General features: G+C 45.2%; 1 protein-coding gene across 2 annotated transcripts in view; it reads right to left on the bottom strand.

Annotated features, from left to right (window-relative positions):
- LOC138971840 (uncharacterized) overlaps positions 1-23421 on the bottom strand; it is a 23461-nt gene extending 40 nt beyond the window's left edge. The window contains exons 1-16 of one of the 2 annotated variants that reach the window (XM_070344665.1): positions 23362-23421; positions 19561-19671; positions 19139-19267; positions 18096-18227; positions 17476-17536; positions 16982-17091; positions 15263-15385; positions 14432-14584; positions 13905-14039; positions 13416-13538; positions 12135-12265; positions 6122-8687; positions 5680-5763; positions 5099-5394; positions 2774-3019; positions 1-2251 (exon numbers count right to left, since the gene is read on the bottom strand). The exon at positions 1-2251 is cut by the window's left edge and continues 40 nt beyond it. In XM_070344665.1, the coding sequence (XP_070200766.1) occupies positions 2054-2251; positions 2774-3019; positions 5099-5394; positions 5680-5763; positions 6122-8687; positions 12135-12265; positions 13416-13538; positions 13905-14039; positions 14432-14584; positions 15263-15385; positions 16982-17091; positions 17476-17536; positions 18096-18227; positions 19139-19267; positions 19561-19671; positions 23362-23368 (4605 nt within the window). In that variant the 5' untranslated portion in view covers positions 23369-23421 and the 3' untranslated portion in view covers positions 1-2053. The remainder of the gene's footprint in view (positions 2252-2773; positions 3020-5098; positions 5395-5679; positions 5764-6121; positions 8688-12134; positions 12266-13415; positions 13539-13904; positions 14040-14431; positions 14585-15262; positions 15386-16981; positions 17092-17475; positions 17537-18095; positions 18228-19138; positions 19268-19560; positions 19672-23361) is intronic. The other variant, XM_070344666.1, reaches the window with a different exon arrangement.
- Between the last annotated feature and the right edge of the window lie 809 nt (positions 23422-24230).

Raw genomic sequence — 24230 nt, 5'->3', positions numbered from 1 at the left:
AAATGAGCAACAACAACAAGAAGGTAAAGAGATTAAGTACCGGTAACTATTGTTTTGGAATGGTACATGCGAAACAATTGTAAAGTTAACTGAGAACAGGAAAAGACAATCAAATAACTGTCATCAACACATGTTCAAGTTCTGACATGCATTAATTCGCCAACTTCGGAAAAAGAAAAAGAAAATAAAAGTCAGGGGCCAACCTGGGGTGAGATGCACGAGAAAGTTACCACCCAAAAGTGGGCCAGCCGCGGAGCCAGATTGGTTGAAATCACACACACACCTCAGTTTCAACCAATCCGACCCCGCGGGTGGCTCCCGTTCAGGTGGTCATTTTCTCGTGCACCTCAGCCATGGTTCCGGGCTGGGTACAGGGACGGATCCCCTGTTCCGGGCTGGGTACAGGGACGGATCCCCTGTTCCGGGCTGGGTACAGGGACGGATCCCCTGTTCCGGGCTGGGTACAGGGACGGATCCCCTGTTCCAGGCTGGGTACATGGACGGATCGCCTGTTCCGGGCTGGGTACAGGGACGGATCCCCTGTTCCGGGCTGGGTACAGGGACGGATCCCCTGTTCCAGGCTGGGTACAGGGACGGATCCCCTGTTCCGGGCTGGGTACAGGGACGGATCGCCTGTTCCGGGCTGGGTACAGGGATGGATCCCCTGTTCCGGGCTGGGTACAGGGACGGATCCTCTGTTCCAGGCTGGGTACAGGGACGGATCGCCTGTTCCGGGCTGGGTACAGGGATGGATCCCCGGTTCCGGGCTGGGTACAGGGACGGATCCCCTGTTCCGGGCTGGGTACAGGGACGGATCCCCTGTTCCGGGCTGGGTACAGGGACGGATCCCCTGTTCCGGGCTGGGTACAGGGACGGATCCCCTGTTCCGGGCTGGGTACAGGGACGGATCCCCTGTTCCGGGCTGGGTACAGGGACGGATCCCCTGTTTCGGGCTGGGTACAGGGACGGATCCCCGGTTCTGGGCTGGGTACAGGGAGGGATCCCCTGTTCCGGGCTGGGTACAGGGACGGATCCCCTGTTCCGGGCTGGGTACAGGGACGGATCCCCTGTTCGGGGGTCAGGAGGGCAAGACCACCCTGAAGCTGAAAGAAACAGCATTTTGACCATGACTCTCTCAGCAGTGCCACAACATGCACCAGCTCTCAATGCAGGATGACCGTTTAGTTGCGTCCTCCCATGGCTGGCCGCTTAATGCTGGAGTCTACTCCTTGTGATAGTGATTATCTTTTTTTTATTTTTTAAAGTAAACTGTTTCGTGAGTGCTGAGGTAAGAAATAACAAATAAAATAGTGCTTGACGTGCTAATTTCCAAGATAATGACTTGAACTTGAGTATGGGGTATCACGCTTTTCATGAAAATCACTACTGATGACATTTTTAAGATTCTATTGTGGATATATATGTAAACAAATTAACATTCTTCTTCTTCTTCTTCATTCATGGGCTTAGACTCCCAGGTACACTCATGTTTTTAGCACCAGTGGATTTGTACATGTATGACCGTTTTTACCCCGCCATTCAGGCAGCATACGCCGATTTCGGGGGATCTTAACAATCAAATGATCACACGTGAAGAAGAGTGATAGAGGAACAATCATAGAACACACACTAAAATGAGAAGAAAAAAACCCACCGACAACTTTGTACCAACATTTGAAACTAAATTTCAAAGATGAAACAACACTTTGTCATATCCAAGGTTAGGTGTCCATTAGCCTCAATCAAAATATGAATACCCCTTCAACAATTAATATGGTTAACTTTGAACTGTAGCGATTCTTCCACCCCTATCCTGCTACTCATTTCAACAGAAAACATGCTTCTAGTCTACGCCTGAGAAAAAAGTATTGAAAATGAACATGACATATTCAAACGAAAGTTTTTATGCAAGTTCAACTTCACGGATTGCTGGTCTCGGCGCTCCACACACATTTTCATTGGTGGAAATCCAACACCCCCCCCCCCCAAAACAAAAGAGAGGACTATCAAGCCCTGAAGTTTAGTTGTTTGTCTACTTTATCTCCCAAATATCTCAAATTCTCTTGCTGATGACTCTCCAGCGGTCCCTGAGCTCTTCCGCAGTGCGGCCATAAGCGAAGCGGCCCGAGCGCAAGATGGCTGTCCAGTTGTGTCCGAGTCTGGACACTCCTCGCCTCAGGCGTCGCTCTTCACACATGGATAGTGGGGGCTTCCTGTTTCGCCCTGCTGCTCTTGTCGCCTTGGCTTGTTTCTGTGTTTGGAGAGGAGAGAATGGTTAGTGTACTGAAGAAATATTGTATTGAAGAAATACATGTAATCTCATGAGATAAACATATCTATTTTAGTGTTGACTGCCGCTGTGTCACTGCACTGAATAATTCTGCAGTGATGCGATTAGAATACGTGTGAGCAGTGATCTAGCCCTTCTGTAAACGCTACACAGCACTGCCTGCCCTCTTGGCTGTATCCAAAACAACCCGTCTCAGTCTCTCTCATTTACACACAAAACACACAGGCACAGACATTCTCTCTCTCTCACACACACACACACACACACACACACACACACACACACACACACACACACTTGCATCCATGCTAGTGTAAACAGTAATCGCCATTAACCTCCTGTCCATAATCTACCCCACCCATCCCACACACACACACTTGCATCCATAATCTACCCCACCCATCCCATCCTGTTTCTACGAATTCATCATTCAAACACACAACCCCGCCCTCGATCACCCTGCAGCAGTTCCGTTCAACTCGCCTGCATCCTTTTGTATTTCTCCATGAGGTCCACAGCTGTTCGCGAGGGGTGGAAGGAGAAGGAGTAGAGAATCTGGTTCCAGCTTTTACCCAGCGCCTTCACCCCCTCCAGCAACTGTCGCTCCTCCCCCTGAGTGTAAGGCACACGCCTTCTCCTCTGAGCACCGCCCCTCGTGCCACTGCCGGGTGGGGGTCGGGATCCGGGTGGAGGTAAAGGGGTGGATTGAGGGCGTGGGGGCGACACCCTCTGCACAGTCAAGACAATTAGGATACTGCAGTGGAACCTCCCTTTTAAGATCTCAAAAATCTGAGAAGATGAGGTCTTTAAAAGGAGATAGTCTTAAATTGGGGGTAAATGTACAGGGGTTTTGAAGAGAAAATGTGAGAAAACAAGGTTGCACTTTAGTAGGCCTTTAAGAGGGAGGGAGTCTTTAAGAGGGAGGGAGTCTTTAAGAGGGAGGGAGTCTTTAAGAGGGAGGGAGTCTTTAAGAGGGAGGGAGTCTTTAAGAGGGAGGGAGTCTTTCAGAGGGAGGGAGTCTTTAAGAGGGAGGGAGTCTTTAAGAGGGAGGGAGTCTTTAAGAGGGAGGGAGTCTTTAAGAGGGAGGGAGTCTTTAAGAGGGAGGGAGTCTTTAAGAGGGAGGGAGTCTTTAAGAGGGAGGGAGTCTTTAAGTAGGGGTCCTAAAAGGGGGTTCAGTTGTAGCAGAACTTCTTTTCTTCAGGATCTTTTTTAATTATTCATGCCAAACTCTTTGTAAAGTATTTCAAGTTAGAATTTTCATGGGTGGGAGCCCAAAATTGTTCCAAGACTGAACTTTTTTTAAGGCCGGGGTCCAGGGGCCGCCAAGGCCCCGGCGGGGTCCAGGGGCAGCGCCCTGGTGGGGGGTCCAGGGGGGCGAAGGCCCCCGGCCGAAAACGAATTTTATGAATTTAAAAGGGTTTCTCTGGCCTCTCCTGAGTTTAATTCTGATAAATAAGAACCTTGTTGGAGATACAAAAAGTAACAAAAACTAAAAATTTTAGGGACCTGGCAAGCATTAGAAACAACAAAAAGTGCACTATCAGTCCATTTGGCATAACACAGTATGAGATGACTATCAATGAGGGCGCAAAAAAAAAAAAAAAAAAAAAAAAAAAAAAATTGTCAAAATTTCTCTGAGACGGAAATCCGTCTGAGACGGAGGAACTCCCACCCATGAATTTTTATACCATTTACACAACTTATCGAGCTAATGTCAGTCTCTCTGCGTAATCTCGTTGCATGCAGGATATGGTGAAAATGACTGTGCCTATGAAAAATGAGAGAGAGAGAGAGAGAGAGAGAGGGAGAGAGAGAGAGAGAGAGAGAGAGAGAGAGAGAGAGAGAGAGAGAGAGAGAGAGAGAGAGAGAGAGAGAGAGAGAGAGAGAGAGAGAGAGAGAGAGAGAGAGAGAGAGAGAGAAGCAAATGAGAGATAGAAAAATAGAGACCTCCCCCCTCTAACATGTACATATATGTCACACGCTTTCCTTCTTTGCCACTACTAAAGCAAACGTGTGCAAGATTGTATGTTACACGCTTTAGGAGCATGGCAAGAATGGATTCAAACTCAAAATCGTCCCTCCAAAAGCCAAAAAATGCACACACGACTTTTATTTCTCCTGCTATTATCGTTTCTTCTCTTTACAAATTCTTTAACGCTCAGAATACTGAAAACGGCATCCCAGATGACAGTGCTGTTTCCATACGCGAATTTAGCTTCCTTGGAAAGTGGCTCGCTCAGGAGGCCTGTTAGTCTGACACTATAAGGACAGAGTTCTGAACATAGATGACAAAGATTCCGGAATGAACAAACATTTCGCGGACGCAGACATAGAAAGACGTCATGAAGAATGCGATGCTTCAAAAGATACAGACTGTGACGATGACTGTGACATCATTCACATAATACTGAGACGTCATTCACAGTTGTTCGGTCACTTCCGTCAAAAAGTAGATCTCTCCACAATGGCTGCTCCTGTGTTTAGGTTAGTCAAGCTTGAGTACACAAAACGTGTTTGTTCTCTCCTCTGTTGAAGCTGTGAGACATAAATGCTATTCCGACTTGGTCATGTGACAAAGTTTTCTTCCATACTCGATTAGCTGATGTCTAACTCGGCCTCACGGCTTCGTTAGACAATCAACGTAATCTCGTGTGGAAGAAAACGTCTGTCCCACGACCAAGTCGGAATAGCAGGTAATGTTCCATCCCCCCCCTCCCCCCACCAAAGGTAGCACACAAACTCATGTTCTTTCGATAATTATCTTGTTTCATTCAAATTCACCATAAACTAAGACTCTATGACTCTGACCTCAGGATCGCTGCTCGAGCTGCTGAAGTCGTACACGTTTGAGGATTGTCCGCCCTTGACCTGGTTTTCCTGACCTTGACCCAGTTTTCTATCATCAGTATCACAGCCGGACCCTCTGAGGTTCTCTTTCCACTGTTTATAGCTCAGTTTCTTCTCTAGCCTGCGCTTGGAGGCTCGCTTCACGATGAAATCTCTCTCGATCTGACGAATCTTGCGGTGGGTGGGACAAACTCCCACACTGGTTTCCATAGCGATGTTGAAATTGCGGCTGTTCAGAGGCTCTGTGGTGCTGCATCCTAAAATCACGAAGAGAAAAAAGTAGGGATTTGTACTGCAATGGAACGCCTGTTTTAGAAAAATCTGGGAAAATCAGGTCTTTAAAACAAAACAAAACCGTGTCAGTGTCAGATCAGAGAAGAGAAAAAAACAGGACAAGATTACTCGCAAGCCTGCCAAAGCCGGCGTCTTATCCCGATGGCTATTGAGCCCGTCAAGCTGTGCCATGTAAAAGCCTGGCCAGGTGTGTGTGGCAAACATGATGGACTGCGTGAGAAGGACTGTACGTTTATAACCCAACTTGCCTGGACATAGGTCTCCATGTTCATCACCGCCATCCCCCGACGGACCAAGCGTGTGGGGGCTCTCTCTCTGAACACTGTACACTTCTGGTGACACAAGAAAAGGTAATTATACTCATGGAGTGCACAACGCGCCCTGAAGACCATGTAAAGTGTTGTTCACATGGCCAACTTACAACCAACTTTCAAACAATCTTCCAGCCATTTCTTTGGAAACTAAGTTGGTAGAAAAACGCCGCCCACGTACATGTGAACAGTCATTCTAATTTTAAAGCCAGAACTTGAAGATTTGTCCTTATTATGTGCCTTTACTAAATATGCTGCACAAAAAATACCCAAAGGATCATGCACGCACGCACGAACGCACGCACGAACCCACTCACATATGCACGCACACACACACACACACAAACACACATACTCTCTCTCTCTGTGATACACTCACCTGACATGCAGCTGGAAGTTTCAGACAGGGATTCTGCTGTGAGCGAGACATGCAGATGCCCATCAGCTTCACCGTCACTTGCCTCACTGCTGGGAATAACCTCATCATCTTCATTGCTAGGCAACAGTTCCAGTGATCTTAACCTAGATTTTCCACATGAATTGGACCCAGAAATGTAGGGAGACACTGATGGAAGCCGCTCCAACACTACTTGAGGCATCTGGGGGTATAATTTTCTTAGTGCAGATGTAGATCCCGAGTTGAGATCCACATAAGAAGAGCTTGTTCCGTGGAACATTGACCTGTTATGTTTCACATTCAAGGTCGCTGCAGCTTTCAGCAGTTCACAGTCAAACTCCGACGCGGCAGGGGAAGGGGGAACAACTGACCGCAAATCTTGAACTGATGAAAAAGTTGAGCAAAACTTCCCTGGAGATGTCCTTAGAGGAGTCTTGGATGTAGTTCTTGTGATTCTCCTAGTCGCACCAGCAGGACTACTACAGGCAAAACTTTCTCTGAGCTCACCATATGCCTGTCTTTCACTGAAACCACTGCTTCTGGCAGAACTCTGGAAATCTTCGGTCCTTCCGAGATGACCTCGTTGAGGTGTGGGGGTTCTGCTCGGGGCTCTCCTCAAGCCTTTTCTTGTCGGTGTCTGGCGGGTAGAGCAGGGAGATGCAGCTCCCAGTGAGGCTCCACTCTCTGGTGTTTCAACATCTCTCGCAATTTTTTGTTGAAAGCTTCTGGAGTTTGGCTTGGGAAAAGGAACTCTAAATTCACTGTCCTCCTGCTTCCGGATGTTGACATCTATTACATTCAGCAGCTTTCCAAGAGGCAGAAACTGGTTTGTATACGAAGCACCAACCTTTGGGTTATCGGACTGCTGAACTCTGTGTTCTTCGTGATCATACAGATTGTCCGCACAGTTAGATGTCTCATGACGTCTACCACCACCTTCGAGACGATCTCTGTCATTACGCGTGTCCGATAGCTGACCATGCAGTCCAGTGGTTTGTACCTGATGGCTACAGCATGAAAGAGTGCACTGTTCCTGATGATACGCCGCAGGTGCATCTCTCGCTTTCTCTCGACAGCACAGCGTAAAGCCTTGGTCTTCTCTAAAAGAAGAATCGGATATATTCATAGGCTGAGTTAGATGAGAGTCACAAAGCGCACAAGTTTTGTGTTCCAAAGGCGTGTTTGCTGATAGATTGTCCAGCTGAGTCGGGCCCACTGTGGTCTGGCACTGAGCAAAATCTATCCGTCGTCTAACAGAAGCAGGTGAGGTCACGCTTTCTCGGTCACAAAGACGGCTGGCACCTTCCCTCCTATTATCACCAGCATCCGACAGATTCACCATGGACGGAGCTCTCTCTGTGTTCTCTTTGCGAGCAGATCCACTAGAAGGAGATTCAGCTTCATGCATTCCCCTGTGAGTCGGGTCAACAACAGCTTCATGCATTCCCCTGTGAGTCGGGTCAACAACAGCTTTGTCCTTTCCGAAGGAAGCTCCTACTGAAGACATCAATTTCTTGAAGTACTGGAAAGCCATCCACTCAGTCGGTTGCTCTTCACCTTCTACAGAGGCCGGAGGGCTCCTGCATATGACAGACCGATCATGAACTGACGGACCCACCTCTGGCGCCTGAGGCGAAGATCTGTGCAGCGGTGATTGTTGGAGAGTGTGTATCTCTCCCTGGTTTGATTGCAGTGCTGGTGATTGTTGGAGAGTGTGTATCTCTCCCTGGTTTGATTGCAGTGCTGGTGATTGTTGGAGAGTGTGTATCTCTCCCTGGTTTGATTGCAGTGCTGGTGATTGGTACCGTTGGTAGGACTGTACATAACGGGGCATTCCCGACCCCGAGGCGCGTGTTGCTTCTTCTACTGATGATCCGCGGTATAGTGGGTATGTTGACGCTGATGGCACACACATTGATGCTGGGTGTGCACGCTGTGAACCAGGCCCCAAGTTCTGGAGTACCTCTGGTTGTTCTACATTATTCGATCTTAACAGCTGAGGCAAACCTTGTGAATATTGCTGTCCAGCCAGCCCCGTCGTAAAGGCAGAAAGTACTTGTCCCTGTGACAACTCATACTGTGTGGAAGTTTGTTGCGGTTGGGGCCTGATTTGCCCAGGAGCCAGTGTGTGCTCAAAACCCTGGCTCTCATAGCTATTCCTTGCCAAAGTTGGAGGCCAGGCCTGCTTCTCACGAGAGTAAACTTCTGGGATTTGTGAAAATGGTTGGCACTGTGCAGCAGACCTTCCTTCTTGCCTCTGAAACGGGAATGAAGTGGTGTGGGGAAACTGCCCGTGCTGAAATGATTGTGGATGACCAGAGACTGCCCTCTGAGTGACCAAGCGTTGCTGAGGTTGGTAACCTTGCGGTTGTTCACAAAATTCATACTGCTGTTGTTGAAGTTGATGATATGCTGGCGGTGGTGGTTGAAGTTGTGGTGGTGGTTGTTGGTGGTCCCATGATGGTTGTTGTGGTGGTGGTGTTGGTAGGTAAGTTGATGAAGGATTCTCAATGGGAGAGCGACCTGTGATCGTCGGCACTCTGGCATCCTATTTGGAGTAGAAAAGCGTGCAGTTACAATAAGGGGACACAGTTTTGGAAAACTGAAAAATGGCTGAAACTCTTGATTATGAAAATTATACTTATCACTCAATGTCTCTCTCTCTCACACACACAAGTCAGCACATGTGATTTGACATTTGAAAAAAATGTCTTCTGTAAGTGTGATGGGGTGAAGTAGTGAAGATGAAGAAGGATGCTCAGGCTGGAAGCATTCACATAGAGACGCCAAGTCAGGGGTTGCAGTAACGTGACTTTTATTTTAACAATACCAGAAGTCAGTGTACAACACTTGTGCACAAAACAATCAAAAAGTGGATCCCACAACAACACACGTCCACTCTCTCTCGCGTCTTTCAGATTTCTCTCCGTTCTCTCTCACACCCTAGCATGTACATACATAATCAAACTTTAGCTAGAGTCGCAACATCCAATCAAAATCCTAGTAACTATTAGCAACACAACATTCTAAGATAATAAGCCATTCCATTGGTTAAAGACAAGAAGAAGGGGGGGGGGGGGGGGTAAGGGATTACGACCTTCTAACCGCAACTGACACGCTTCTCCGTATCACATACAAAGGAATTCACACCTACTTGACGAAACGCCTAGTCCGATGATACCCAGACAGGCTGACGGCACATTGCATAACGACCCCCTGGGGCCCCGAGGTACCCCGGCGAGGGCGGCTTGACGTCAAAGGAAAACAGACTATGGTCCCTAGTGGACACAGCCGACTAAGCGAGTTTACGACCGCCAGGTGTCTGAGCATATCAAAATTTAACTTACGAACAGATAAGACATTACACAAAACAACGCGATCGGCAACATGAACTACAAACACTAGACTGGACAATGACAAAACTTTACTCTATACTTGGTGACTGGTCACCCTGTCACACATCCCGCAGCTCTTTACCAAACTGCGTCCTCGCAAGTTCAATGCTAAAAAGGACATCATCAACACAGTACAAAGACAAATGCTCACTCAACAAAACAGCAATACGAAATATCAGAACAATAATAACATAGTTACGCACGGTCACAAGACCCAGTCTTACAAACTTCCAAATACAAAAGTCAATGACTAATAATTAAAACACACCAGTCTTGGGTCAAAATAGTACCGATAGAGACATGTCCTTGATCAGTTCTTGAGGCATACGCACAATCTAAATCGTCCCTCAGCACAGTACAAACTGTCTCACTCTTTGTCGTTACACAAGACCACACACGTTATCGTCAATATGGTTTCGACACAACCTTATGACGCGTTTTCCGGGGAGGGCGAATGGGAGGACTGTCAGAGACTGGGACAGGGGATACAGGGAGAGGATCACTCGCAGACTCACATGTCTGCACAACAGGAATCTCCACAGTAGGTAGAGATATTAGTTTTTCTCGAAGGGTGTATAATTCCAACTTCATTTGGAGTTGATCAGCCTGGAGGCATCGTTTGGTGTGGATCTCCTTCCTCAGCCGTTTCTCGAGTAGTTCGACGACTGGCTCGATGTTGGACGGCTGCTGCTCGACCTCAGCAACCGCAGCTTGCTCCGTCTGGCTGCTCTGCTCATGGAGAGGCTGCTTGGCGGTTGCTGACTGCTGTTTCACCGTAACGCATGGCTCGCTGGGCTGTCTCCAAAACCACGGCTGCTGACGCATCTCACGCTTGGTTGGGCACTGGCTCTGCAAATGGCCGTTCCGACCACACCCCCAACAGCGTGGCCTTGACCTTGAAGTCGGCAGCCACTTCTCTGAGGTAGCTTTGGGGACGACAGGCAAGCGCTGGTTCAAGTCAGCCAACAACTCTGCTGCTTCCGCCGTCAGCGCGTTGACTTGAACCTGCACCTCCTTGATGCCAGTGTTCCTCTCTGTACGAGCAGCAGCTTCCTTTTTGACCTCTTCGAAGTCCTCTCTCAGCCACCTCAGAGCTTCAGTGCGGGCTGCATAGAAGGTGACCGCACTGTCATTCTCCCGTTGCCTCAGAAAGAGCCTCAAATGCTGTCTCAGCGCTGGCAGATGCAGACCGTAGATGAAGCGATCTCGAAGTGAAATATCTTTGACGGTTCCAGGAACAGCAGTGTTCGTCTTGAGCTGCAGAGCCTGCAAACTGTGAGCAAATTCCAGAAGGCCCTCTTCCTGAGTCTGGACGCGCCTGCAGAATGTCAACATCAGTGACGTGACGCTGATGTGGTCGCCAAAAGTGTTCTGTAGAATGGCCAGGACCAAGTCGGCAGTGGCGGTCTCGTGTGTGGGACGCAGGTTAATCTCTCTCCTGGCAGCACCAGCAAGGGACTGGATAAGCCACTCAGCAGCTTCGCCTCCCAGTGCCGCCAGGTTGAAGTGCGCAATGATACGTCGAGCCTCTGTGACGAAGTCGTCAAGGTGACAGCCATCGTCGCCGCTTGTGAAGAGGGGAAGTCTGGGAGGGGGAAACGCCTGCCACTGTTGTCGTGGCGCAACGTCGACCGCCATCTTGGATAGGTCACAGAGTCCCTCCTACACTGCTTTCTGATATACAAAATGCGGCGTCTCTATACTTCCAAAATCTCTGTCGACGACGCCAAGATGTGATGGGGTGAAGTAGTGAAGATGAAGAAGGATGCTCAGGCTGGAAGCATTCACATAGAGACGCCAAGTCAGGGGTTGCAGTAACGTGACTTTTATTTTAACAATACCAGAAGTCAGTGTACAACACTTGTGCACAAAACAATCAAAAAGTGGATCCCACAACAACACACGTCCACTCTCTCTCGCGTCTTTCAGATTTCTCTCCGTTCTCTCTCACACCCTAGCATGTACATACATAATCAAACTTTAGCTAGAGTCGCAACATCCAATCAAAATCCTAGTAACTATTAGCAACACAACATTCTAAGATAATAAGCCATTCCATTGGTTAAAGACAAGAAGAAGGGGGGGGGGGGGGGGTAAGGGATTACGACCTTCTAACCGCAACTGACACGCTTCTCCGTATCACATACAAAGGAATTCACACCTACTTGACGAAACGCCTAGTCCGATGATACCCAGACAGGCTGACGGCACATTGCATAACGACCCCCTGGGGCCCCGAGGTACCCCGGCGAGGGCGGCTTGACGTCAAAGGAAAACAGACTATGGTCCCTAGTGGACACAGCCGACTAAGCGAGTTTACGACCGCCAGGTGTCTGAGCATATCAAAATTTAACTTACGAACAGATAAGACATTACACAAAACAACGCGATCGGCAACATGAACTACAAACACTAGACTGGACAATGACAAAACTTTACTCTATACTTGGTGACTGGTCACCCTGTCACATAAGATCAAGGGATGCTTATACAGGCGAGGAATCAAAAGAAAAGTATGGTATTTCGTGTTAATTTCAAAGATAATGAATGAAACTGGTAGTTGACTTTTGCACAAGAATACAATAGTAACAAAAAATCACCCCTTCACTCTCAGGTCCTTGTAATGCATTAAGATCGTCCGCCTGCAAAGCGTCCATTAGTTCCATGGCCGATGACAGTTGTTTGATGCGATGTGTAGTTGTCACGTCTTCCTTCCCGGTTCCTGCATCATCTGTGGTGGAGACAAAGCAGAGAGAACAATTAGTAAAACAGTTTTACTCATTGTCTCCCAGGTACGGATATATCCGTACCCACTCATATGGCTCTATCTGACCAGGTACGGATATATCCGCTCAGACTGTTAGCTTCAGTCGCTTCCTGTAACGTCGATCTAACGCCTGCATTCCAGCGTGTTGATACACAGTTGGTACACAGTTACTACAATTCTGAGTGACCTGCTGCAGCACAGCTGGTCTTGGCTAAAAAAAAACTTGGTCAACATGGGTGGAGTAGAAAGTGTTAAAGAAAGATGCATGTAACATTCCAAGCTACACAGCTACAGAATTGGTCTCAGCCTCATCCCCACACTATTTTTCGCCTCTGTACAACTTGAACCCTTTCTACACTGGGCAACTGGCCAGGACCTGTTTTTAATGGTGATCAGAGAGAGAAACATTGTTTTCCCAAAAAGATATGGACCACGTACTTTGACCGTTTCAGAGAGGTGAAGAGGGGGGAGGGGGAGAAGAGAAAAGAGTGCAAAATGATCTTCTTGTCCCTAAATCTTGATCATGTACAGGGCTCCCCACGGACACCCTCCTAGTGCAACCCGGGACCCCCACTTTTACATTTGAGAGGGTCCATGGACCCCCACTGCAGCATCTTAGAGGGTCCCTGGACCCCCACTGCAGTATTTTAGAGGGTCCATGGACCCCCACTGCAGCATCTTAGAGGGTCCCAAGGGTCCAAAAGCCGAAAAGTCCCAGTGTACTTATAAAACATTGTGGTCACGTATAGTGTACTGCGAAGTGTCGATTGCAGTGTGAAAATGGTATCTACGGTACGCACGATAAAGGAAATTTAGTGCGTCCTAGGACCCGCTCTTTTAAAATCTAGTGCGTCCAGGGACCCCCTCCATATATTTCTAGTACGTGTTTTCGGCTTCTAGTGGGGAGCCCTGATGTACTTGAAGGCCAACATGGCGGCACGACAGATGTATAACTCTGTTTTCCCGTGCCTGTAATACATCCGTTGTTGCTCGTCACAGTAAATTTATTTTTGTAGCCTTCTAATATAGCAGGGCTTTGTCAAATGGAGACGGATGTTGGACTTGAACCGCTTGAGGGAGGGGAGGTGGGTGTTAGAGGAGGGAGACAATTTACCTTGTTTTCCCCAAATGTTGAGCACGTACTTGACCGCTTGCACAAAATCTTCATCATCAGTTCCTGTCAGCAGCCGCACCAACACCGTCTGGTCTTTCGCAGTCAGCGGGGCGCTTTTCCCATCTGTAGATAAGCCATTATTTCCAGTCACTGCAAACAATCTGATATCTAACTTTGTGGGTTAACAATATGTGTCATGCACACACACACACACACAGAGAAAGACACTCTGACACAGACAGAAACACAGACAACAACACTTGCACATACCAAAAGTCACTAGAATAATTCTGAAATCTTTCTTCAGGCTTCAAATATTATGTTTCTCTCTCTCTCTCTCCCGTCCCCCACTCTATCTCGCACACACACACACATGCATGATTGCATGCACACACACACTCACTCATGCATGCATACACGCACGCACGCACACACACACAGACACACATACGCAGAGCATGAACTAGAATTGGTCTATGCACACAGTACCTGCACATTCCAAGGCATGACCTAAGGCCAGCATCAGCTGCAGAAGGCTGTGTGTGGTCAGCTGCACCGGCTGACTGACCAGTGCCATCACCATCCTCACACCGCCCTTCCACACAAAGTAGCGGCTGTTCTCTTCTGTCACAAAAAGAGATAAATAAGAAAATACACATAAATAAATGAATGAGTCTTCCACTGTAATGCTATCTGTCGCCTTTAGTTCTTCAGTTCTTTGCATTTTGACATCCTCATACCGCATAGAAGTCTGCAACTTCAATATTCAGTGTGTGTGCGGGTGGGTAAGTTGTATTTGTTTCCTTCAATGTGTATAACTTAATTGTGACTTGGCATTATTTGTGTTGAAACTTTGTAAATTGTATAAGTATAGATCGAGTATGATTATTAGATTTGGAAATTGTGAACAGAATTATTCATTATGTATATTTTTGTGAGGCGCTTAGAACCATTTTAGGATTTGCGCTATATAAGTATCCTCATTATTATTATTCTTAATTACTCGTATTCCTCACCGTTATCAGTGATGCAGGCATCGATGACACTGACGATGCCTATTGCTGTGTGAAGCTGGTTGATGTCTTTTTCAACACCTCTCTCGCATCGTCCCAACTGCTGGATCAGCGTGTCGAGTCCGCCACACTTTCGCACTCGGTTCTGGTTGAAGCCTACAAATAGACAGACAGACAGACATTAACACATGGACAGACAGACAGGCATACACATTAAGAAAAACACAGACACAGACACACAAAGGCCAGAGCAATCAAATCAATATACACATGCCAAGGTCTACCCATCTTCCTTTCCGCTCACCCTCCCTACACACAAACACACACAGATCCACACCCACCCAATACCTTAAACACCACCTCCCTAGCTCACAACAAATCCTTCCACCTTTCTCCTCACCCTCCACCCCCTCCCTACACACACATGCACACACGCACAAACTTGCGCAGATCCACACTCACCCAATTCCTAAAACACCACCTCCCAAACTCCCAGCTTCCTGCCACCCGTGTCCTTCCCCCACCATTTACCCCCCTCCCTACACACACATACATGCACACACGCACACCCACAAACGCACACACACACACACACACACACGCGCGCGCACAGACACGCACACACACACACACACAGACATGCACACACACACACACACAGACACGCACGCACACACACACACACACATGCACACCCACACACACACAACACACACCCACACAACACATACACCCACACAACACTCACACCCACACAACACACACACCCACACAACACATACACACACACAACACCCACACCCACACAACACACTCAAACACATTTCTACTGACTATTTCCAGCCACAGTGAGACCAGCGAATGAAAGCAGAGATGCAGCGAGTTGTCTCCACTTGTTGTCGGTCACCACTTGAAAACACAGGGGCAGCACGGTGGAGCACAGTCTCTGATTTACATCTGAGGGCAACAAGAAACAATTTACATCTTTCTTACTGTCAAACCCCCCTTTTAAGTACAAAAAAAGAGAGAAAAAAGTCTGGGTTAGAGACAGAGATGGGGTCTACCCATCTTCCCTACACACACATTTTAAAAATATGTTTCTTCTTCTTCTGCGTTCGTGGGCTGAAACTCCCACGTACACTCGTGTTTTTGGCACGAGTGGAATTTTACGTGTATGACCGTTTTTACCCCGCCATTTAGGCAGCCATACGCCGTTTTCGGAGGAAGCATGCTGGGTATTTTCGTGTTTCTATAACCCACCGAACTCTGACATGGATTACAGGATTTTTTCGTGCGCACTTGGTCTTGTGCTTACGTGTACACACGGGGGTGTTCGGACACCGAGGAGAGTCTGCACACAAAGTTACAAAGTTGACTCTGAGAAATAAATCTCTCGCCGAACGTGGGGACGAACTCACGCTAACAGCGGCCAACTGGATACAAATCCAGCACGCTACCGACTGAGCTACATCCCCGCCCTAAAATATGTTTTATATGGCTTGTATTATGTTACCTAGAACAAAATAAAAAATATGTTCAACGGATGTGAATTTTCAGTGGTTGTCTGAGAAAGCACGTCTTTAAGATTGGAGAAATCATATAACTCTGGGTGTCATTAAAGGTTCTACTGTATACAAAATAGAACAAATGGATCTATCGACTGATCAACGGATCCATCTATCCGTCAATCTTTCCATCCAGCCTTTAAGAATATTTAATTCAATAAGTCCTGCACAAACACAATACTGGGAATAATAATAAACTATTCATTGATAACATGGATAAAGCTTTGTGTCGATGCCCACAAAAGCAGACCCCTGACACAGCCATTCAATTCAACCTCCACCACCAGTACCACGCTCACCACCACAAGCTGATTAGGCCCAAAAAAAAAAAAGGTCTGTTTACGGTAACATAGGCCAAAAAAATAGGGTCGGTAGGTTGGGATTTATTTAATTTTTTTTCTCTCCAAAAAACCATATTTTTAAGTTATTTTGCAAAAAAAGCAAGATTTAAAAAAAAAAAATTTTTCTTCCCCCAAATGCCAAAAAAAAGTCTAGGGTCGGGCGAAAAAAATAGGGTCGGTCGGGTTACCGTAAACAGACCTATTTTTTGGGGGGGCCTTACCATTCTCAGGTATAATTACCATTTTCAGGTAAAAGCTCAACTGATAACCCATTCTTTTTGTGTTTGTTTGCTATGTCTTTACAGGTGCAAACCCAACATCAGAAGCTAAGTGTTCACTCATTGATTATTATTGTGTTTATTTTGTTCGTCTGTTTTATAGGTTGAAAGATCAAAATTACAAGGGATGCTTGGTTTTGTCTATCGTTAAACGTTCAATAAATTATCGCGTTTCTCTCTCTTTTTGTTCTTACCATTCTGAGGGTTGTTGACACACACGCTTTATAGGTCAAAGTTGATTATTATTATTGCGTTTATCTTGTTCGTCTGTTTCATAGGTCGAAAGATCAAAATTCCAAGGGATGTTTGGTTTTGTCTATCGTTAAACATTCAATAAACTATCCCTTTTCTCTCTCTGTTTGTTGTTACCATTCTGCGGGTTGTTGACACACATGCTGAGAGCGGTGACGACAGACGACCAGAGATCCAGCTCCTCTGAGCACGCTGCACTGCTTACCCCACATTTTTCTCCACACTCTCTGAACACACACGAACAGAAAATGGTGACATCTATGACACTTTTTTTTTATTTCTCCGTTCCCGAGATCAGTATTCTCAGGGTCACCTTGTTGTGAGAGTGTTGTGTGCCAAAATGATTAGAGAAACATTAGGACAAATTGTGGAAATAACAGGAAAAATGGAACATAATTATTAAGACACGTTTTCAGAGAGAAAAAGAGAGAGAGAGAGAGAGAGAGAGAGAGAGAGATTGTTTGTTTGTGTGTGTGTGTGTGTGTGTGCGTGTGTGTGTGAGAGAGAGAGAGAGAGAGAGAGAGAGAGAGAGAGAGAGAGAGAGAGAGAGAGAGAGAGAAAGAGAAAGAGAGAGAGAAAGAGAAAGAGAGAGAGACAGCCTTATGCAATACCTAAAAATTCCAAGCAAGTCAGCCACAATGGAGTGTTCCTTTGCCAAGTGTTGAGCAGTGCCTTGGAAAGAAAACAAAACAAAACAAAAGTATTCAGGAGGGTCCATGTGCATAATGTTCATGTGTTCCGTATTTCTTTTCTTTTTTTAAACTGCACCACGAATGGACATGTACCGTTTTTTTAAAGAAAAAAACAACAAAAGGATTTTTTGGCATACTGACTGCATGAATTGTGTAGCAACTTTGGAAGTTTCAGAGACGATATCCATGTTCTATCCTTATCTCACCACAGTGTAAAAGACCTTGGTCATTCTGACATAAGCGCAGGTGGCTGATTACATCTAAACTCGCATGCGTCTGGTTAGCATGACTCTTGTTGCTGCTAGCTTTCCACTGGGAGGAAGCGACCCATATTTTGCAGCGATGGAGAAATAAACAAGGATTTTTCATGATTTTCACGATAGATATGAACAAAGTTAAAATATTCGTAGATACGTGTATAATGTGTGTGTATTGTGTGTTGGTCTCTGTTGCTGTATTCATGTCTGTGCCAAGTTGTATGTTAAGATGAATGTACATGTAATAACAAAAATGTACAAAGCGTGGTGTGGTCTACTCACTGTTTCCAGCAATGAGGTTGATTGCAAGATACACAGCTGCGTGAACATATTTCTTCTCCGATCTTTTCTCCGAGAATACTTTGTGCAGAAACCTAAAAATCTCAGGCTTGGTCAGAGTATTCTGGCAGAATACTGAAAAGACAAAAAAATTATATTTTCTTACATCTAAAAGATAAAGAAGAAGTAGTGTACATTCCACTTAACATAGCACCACAAGTGCACAACAATAATTTCATCTACAAAATCTTCTTCCTTGTTCACATTTTTGATCTGACTTTCAGAAGAGATAGAAACACAACAACAACAACACCAACTACCATCATCATAACAAAGAGCACCTACCTAACCCCTACCACCACCACCGCAGCAGCTGAGCAGCAGCAGCAGCAGCGACATTCTGATAATCATCGGTCCACGCTCTCGCTCAGTGTCTCTCTGACAGGATGAATCATTACTACGCGGAGTAAAGGTCATGGCCCTAGAAGAAGAGGAGCTAAAAGCCGAAATCTATCAAAACAAGAATACAGAGTTATCTCCCATATGTTTTTCGCTAATGTTTCTGAGAAAAGACGAAAGTGATTGCAGAATGGTCAATTCTTCCATCTCTCGACGAACAGATTCTCCACTGAGAGACTCAACCATTTCACCAAGCTGTTAATTTTTCCACCCAACTTTGCCTACAACCGTATGATTATGGCTGGACTCTGTCTTTTCATTGTCACAAAGAACACATGTACTTTTAACCAGTGTCCGCTCCGTAGCCATTTTGATATGATCACATGACACTTTTGCCATATTTAGAGTTGTTTGCACAGTAAATATATCCGCGAAAGATAGCTCGCTTGAAATTGTCTTACATAACAATTCCTTTGTAATTTAAAAATTACACAACACCATGAAAAATCATTATCGAGCATCCTGTCAGGGATAAATGAGACCCGAAGGGAAGGAACTCATTTTACCTGAGTTCAGGATGCAGCAGCGGCAATAAGAACAATAAAAAGAACAAGAACAATAACTCTCCAAACAACTTTTAGCATTACCGTCATTTTCTGTGGCACAAGCCAAGCAGATAAGGGCGTCCTGTAGAACACTGGTAGGGAGCTGTGAGAACAGTAGTTTGTTCACGTACTGCAAGCCCGCAATTTGTCTGAAATACTCCTTGGATTCCTCTGTGCGTAAAACACACACACAACCACACACACGCATGCACAAATGAACGAATGCACACAGACACACACACACATAAATAAACAACTTCAAATCTGGCTGCCCTTAAAAAAATGATGTTATGCATTATTTGCTAAATTCATAACACATGCAATCGAGTCGTCTAGTTCAAAGTATGATAGGGCGAACTATCACCAATTATAGAGTAAAGCTATTGTCATTGTCCATTTTAGTCTTTGTTGCCGATCAGTTGTGTCTATTCATTATCTGCTCTAAGTTAAAGAGAGAGACTAACCGTTGGACTTGAACACTGAAGCAAGTGCCTGTAGAGTTCGCTTCATTCCAGTAAAGTCCTTCTTCTGGCAGCGGAGGCCCTCCAGGAGAATATCCACATCTGTTTCTATTTCTGTTAAACGTTTATACATGGTTTTATTTTATTTTTTACCAAAAGAATGTGCACACAACCAAAGAAGCAACTCTAAACTAACTGAGGACTGGGTGGCCGAGTGGTAACGCACTTGCGCTCGGAAGCGAGAGGTTGCGAGTTTGACCCTGGGTCAGGGGGTTAACAATTTTCTCCCCCCTTTCCTAACCTAGGTGGTGGGTTCAAGTGCTAGTCTTTCGGATGAGACGAAAAACCGAGGTCCCTTCGTGTACACTACATTGGGGTGTGCACGTTAAAGATCCCACGATTGACAAAAGGGTCTTTCCTGGCAAAATTGTATAGGCATAGATAAAAATGTCCACCAAAATACCCGTGTGACTTGGAATAATAGGCCGTGAAAAGTAGGATATGCGCCGAAATGGCTGCGATCTGCTGGCCGATGTGAATGCGTGAAAAATACTGTGTGAAAAAATTCCATCTCACACGGCATAAATAAATCCCTGCGCCTTGAATATGTGCGCGATATAAATTGCATAAGAAAAATAAAAAAATTTAAAAAAATATAAACAAGAAGGGCAAAGCCCATACGACTCACATGCTTGACCTCGACCTTTAGGGTAACTAAACCTAGCAATGACATCATACACTAAGAACTGCTTTACACATTTTTCCTACCAATATACATGTGACCTTGACCCAAGGTCAAGGTCATCCAAGGTCATGCAACACAAAGCTGTTAATTCAAGACATAGGAAGTACAATGGTGCTTATTGGCTCTTTCTACCATGAGATATGGTCACTTTTAGTGGTTCACTACCTTATTTTGGTCACATTTCATAAGGGTCAAAGTGACCTTGACCTTGATCATATGTGACCAAATGTGTCTCATGATGAAAGCATAACATGTGCCCCACATAATTTTTAAGTTTGAAACAGTTATCTTCCATAGTTCAGGGTCAAGGTCACTTCAAAATATGTATACAATCCAACTTTGAAGAGCTCCTGTGACCTTGACCTTGAAGCAAGGTAAACCAAACTGGTATCAAAAGATGGGGCTTACTTTGCCCTATATATCATATGTAGGTGAGGTATTCAATCTCAAAAACTTCAGAGAAAATGGGAAAAATGTGAAAAATAGCTGTTTTTTAGGCAACATTTATGGCCCCTGCGACCTTGACCTTGAAGCAAGGTCAAGATGCTATGTATGTTTTTTGGGGCCTTGTCATCATACACCATCTTGCCAAATTTGGTACTGATAGACTGAATAGTGTCCAAGAAATATCCAACGTTAAAGTTTTCCGGACGTCCGGACGGACGGACGGACGACTCGGGTGAGTACATAGACTCACTTTTGCTTCGCATGTGAGTCAAAAAATCCCTGCGCTTAGAACTGTACCCACGGAATACGCGCGATATAAGCCTCATATTGATTGATTGATTGAAAAGAGATGCGTGGTAATCATGCAACTTCTGACAGATAGGATATATGCACAAAAAAAGAAACTTAAATTGTCACTGATGGTTCAGTGAATCAGATTTCTATCATTATGTCAAAAAAATGTTGTTCAATGAAAATGAATGCCATGCAATGAAATCTGAGTAATGTCTCATTTGGCACATTTTTGGCTCACGTAAGTGTAGCCTATGCGATGATAAACTTTGTCTGTCTGTGCGTGCGTGCGTGCGTGCGTGCATGCATGTGTGTGTGTGTGATAAGAAACTTTAACATTTCCGAGTCTATGGATAAAGCTCGCATAAGAAGATTACGTCTCGGTCAAAAGTGTTTGACGTGTGTGATAGAAACTATTTGAAGACGTCACATTATGACGTAAGAGGGTTAGACGTCACGCAAAGGAATTACTGAAAGTCTCGGTCATTGTTATTGTGAGCGGGCTGAGACTTCTTGGCAGATCCAGGGTCTCGCTTTCTTGCACAGTTTCACCTATGCTTACTGTGTGTGTGTGTGTGTGTGTGTGTGTGTGTGTGTGTGTGTGTGTGTTACTGTGTGTATGTGTGACGGAGTGATTGAGTTTGTGTTACTGTTTGTCGATTTCTTACGTGAGCCTTGAAGGCTTTGCCTCTTGTTATCAATAGTGATGGTTTGTGATGAATACTTGAAACAGGCATGGGAATAGTCCGCCGAAAGGCAAATTTTCGACGATTATATTTTTTGTTCCGCCGAAAAAGCAAAAGTGTCTGCCAAAAAAATCAACGGGGGAGGCAAAAATGGTTCTAAAAACTGAATTTAATGGCAAACTTGGAGCTCAGATGACACCAAATTGCACAATTTAATAATAATAATAATAATAAAGTGTATTTATATTGCGCCTATCCCTTAAAAACAAACAAAAATATTTGGCTCTAAGCGCATTACAACATGTGTAGGGACTTGGTACAATCAAGTCTGACAAATACAATAACACAATATACAGTCGGTCTCTTGGGTAAAAATGGGAAAAGCAGCTTCGACATTTAAACACTGCTACTAAAAAATCCTCTAACAATGCATACTGCTTTACAATATATGCATTTGTGTATAAATATAGTTAAAGAACATCGAGTTAATAGGAATTAGAAAAGGTTATTATGATAAAAACTAACTAGCGAACGACGAAGAAGAAGAAGAATAAAACTATCAATGTCAATGTATAACAAGTCATTCAACGTAAATGGCTAAAGAACAACAACAAAGCAATGATGATAAAACAGTTATACTCAATGGCTAATAACGAGGCAGAACTAAATAGTATCGACACAAGATTAAAACAAAACATATTCCTGGAGACACATTTATACATGTATCAAATAATCAATATACAAAATACAGCCCTCGCACACTCGCACACACACGCCAAGGCACGTGTAGTCGCACTCATACACCGCGACAGCTATCGCGCGCACGTACAAGGAAAAATAAAATATTTAGTCAAAACTTGACTAAATATAAAAACACGGAAATAAACAAGGAAACAGGCACATGAAATAGCAACCCGTCCCCAGCCGGCCCACAGCATGCTACGATGGCAAGTGACCCCACTCCTCAATGTGGCAGATACTGAACATTAACAGGCTAGGCGTTGAAGTATTGCCGGAAGAGGTGTGTTTTTAGAGAGGACTTGAAGGAGAGGAGAGAGGTAGAAAGGCGGACAGACATGGGCAGAGAGTTCCAAATAGAGGGAGCTGCGTAGATAAAGGCGCGCTTGCCGAAAGCGTTCAGTTTGATGCGTGGGACAACAAGGTGCCCTGCGTCAGCGGATCTGAGGTTGCGTGTGGGGACGTGTGGCTTTAAGAGCGAAGACAGGTAAGAAGGGGCAGAGTCGTCGTGAAGGCTACGGTAACACAGGGTAGCTATTTTATATGTTATGCGTGCTTTGATTGGTAGCCAGTGAAGGGTCATGAGGAGAGGGGTGACATGGTCGCGCTTGCGCTTGCGCAGCACAAGACGTGCTGCATTGTTCATGATGCGCTGTAGGCGGTCTAGCTTGGCGTCTGGGAGGCCGGCTAGGAGCGAGTTGCAGTAATCCAGTCTCGGAGAATTTTTTCCGGGGGAGCATGCCCCCGGACCAGGCTATAGGCGCATCGCACCGTCGACTTTGATATTACTTACACATTTTCAGCCTTTTTTACTTTTTCCAATTCCCATGCCTGTTGAAAATATTTAAAGAAGCCACTGTGATTGAAAGCTCAAAATAATTATTTCTGATTACTTACCATCCATAGTCCCAAAATATGTTGACAATACTTCTGTTCATATGTCAGTTTCCTGAATCTGCAAGAGACATAGATCTAGAATTTAAATCTGAACCCGTTTCAAAGCATTTAATTAAAAAATGTGTCACCTGCGCCGGTGTAACACGAGAAAATTACTCCAAGAGATTTTTACTCCGGAGTAAACATTTCGTACGAAAAAGTTACTCCCTTTACGAAAAAAGCACTCCCCCATTTCACGAGAAAATTACTCCCCAAGACAGGTGAGTTCCGAGTAAACATTTCGTACAAAAATGTTACTCCTCTGACGAATAAATAACGAATAAATTACTTCACCCAAACACAAGCAATTTAACTTCCCATGCCAGGTGTACGAAATTTTTACTCCCTTGTCCCCTGTTAGTCTTGGTGATGGAAGGGGTGGAATTAAGGAGGGTAGCGCGACATTCGTGTGCGCGAGATAACTTATTGGCATTATCCCTTCGCCCGCATCACATTTTTGCGTACAAGATTTTTACTGGAAGTAAAAAAAATGGGGAGTAAAAATTCCGTGGAGGGAGTAATTTTTTCGTGCCTTGGAGAGTTCTTTTCTCGTACGAAAAGTGTACTCGGAGTAAGAATTTCGTACGAAATATTTACTCCGGAGTAAATTTTTCGTGGAGTAAAAATTTCGTGTTACACCGGCGTTTAAACAAGTTTGAAGTCAGTGTCTTGAAAGACGTTTGATTTTAAGACGAAGAACAGCAAATGCAGATGGTTTGAAAATCCCCATCATTCAACGGAATGATCCATTCATTTCTATAATTTCTACTTCTATTATGATCGTTCTTTTTTGTATGTTCTTCAAATGGTTACTGCATGGACTTTGATAG

Source organism: Littorina saxatilis, linkage group LG7, assembly GCF_037325665.1.
Source record: "Littorina saxatilis isolate snail1 linkage group LG7, US_GU_Lsax_2.0, whole genome shotgun sequence".
Taxonomy (NCBI): Eukaryota; Metazoa; Mollusca; class Gastropoda; order Littorinimorpha; family Littorinidae; genus Littorina; species Littorina saxatilis.
The sequence above is the reverse complement of the archived record's forward strand: the minus strand, read 5'-3'. Positions and strand labels throughout refer to the sequence as shown.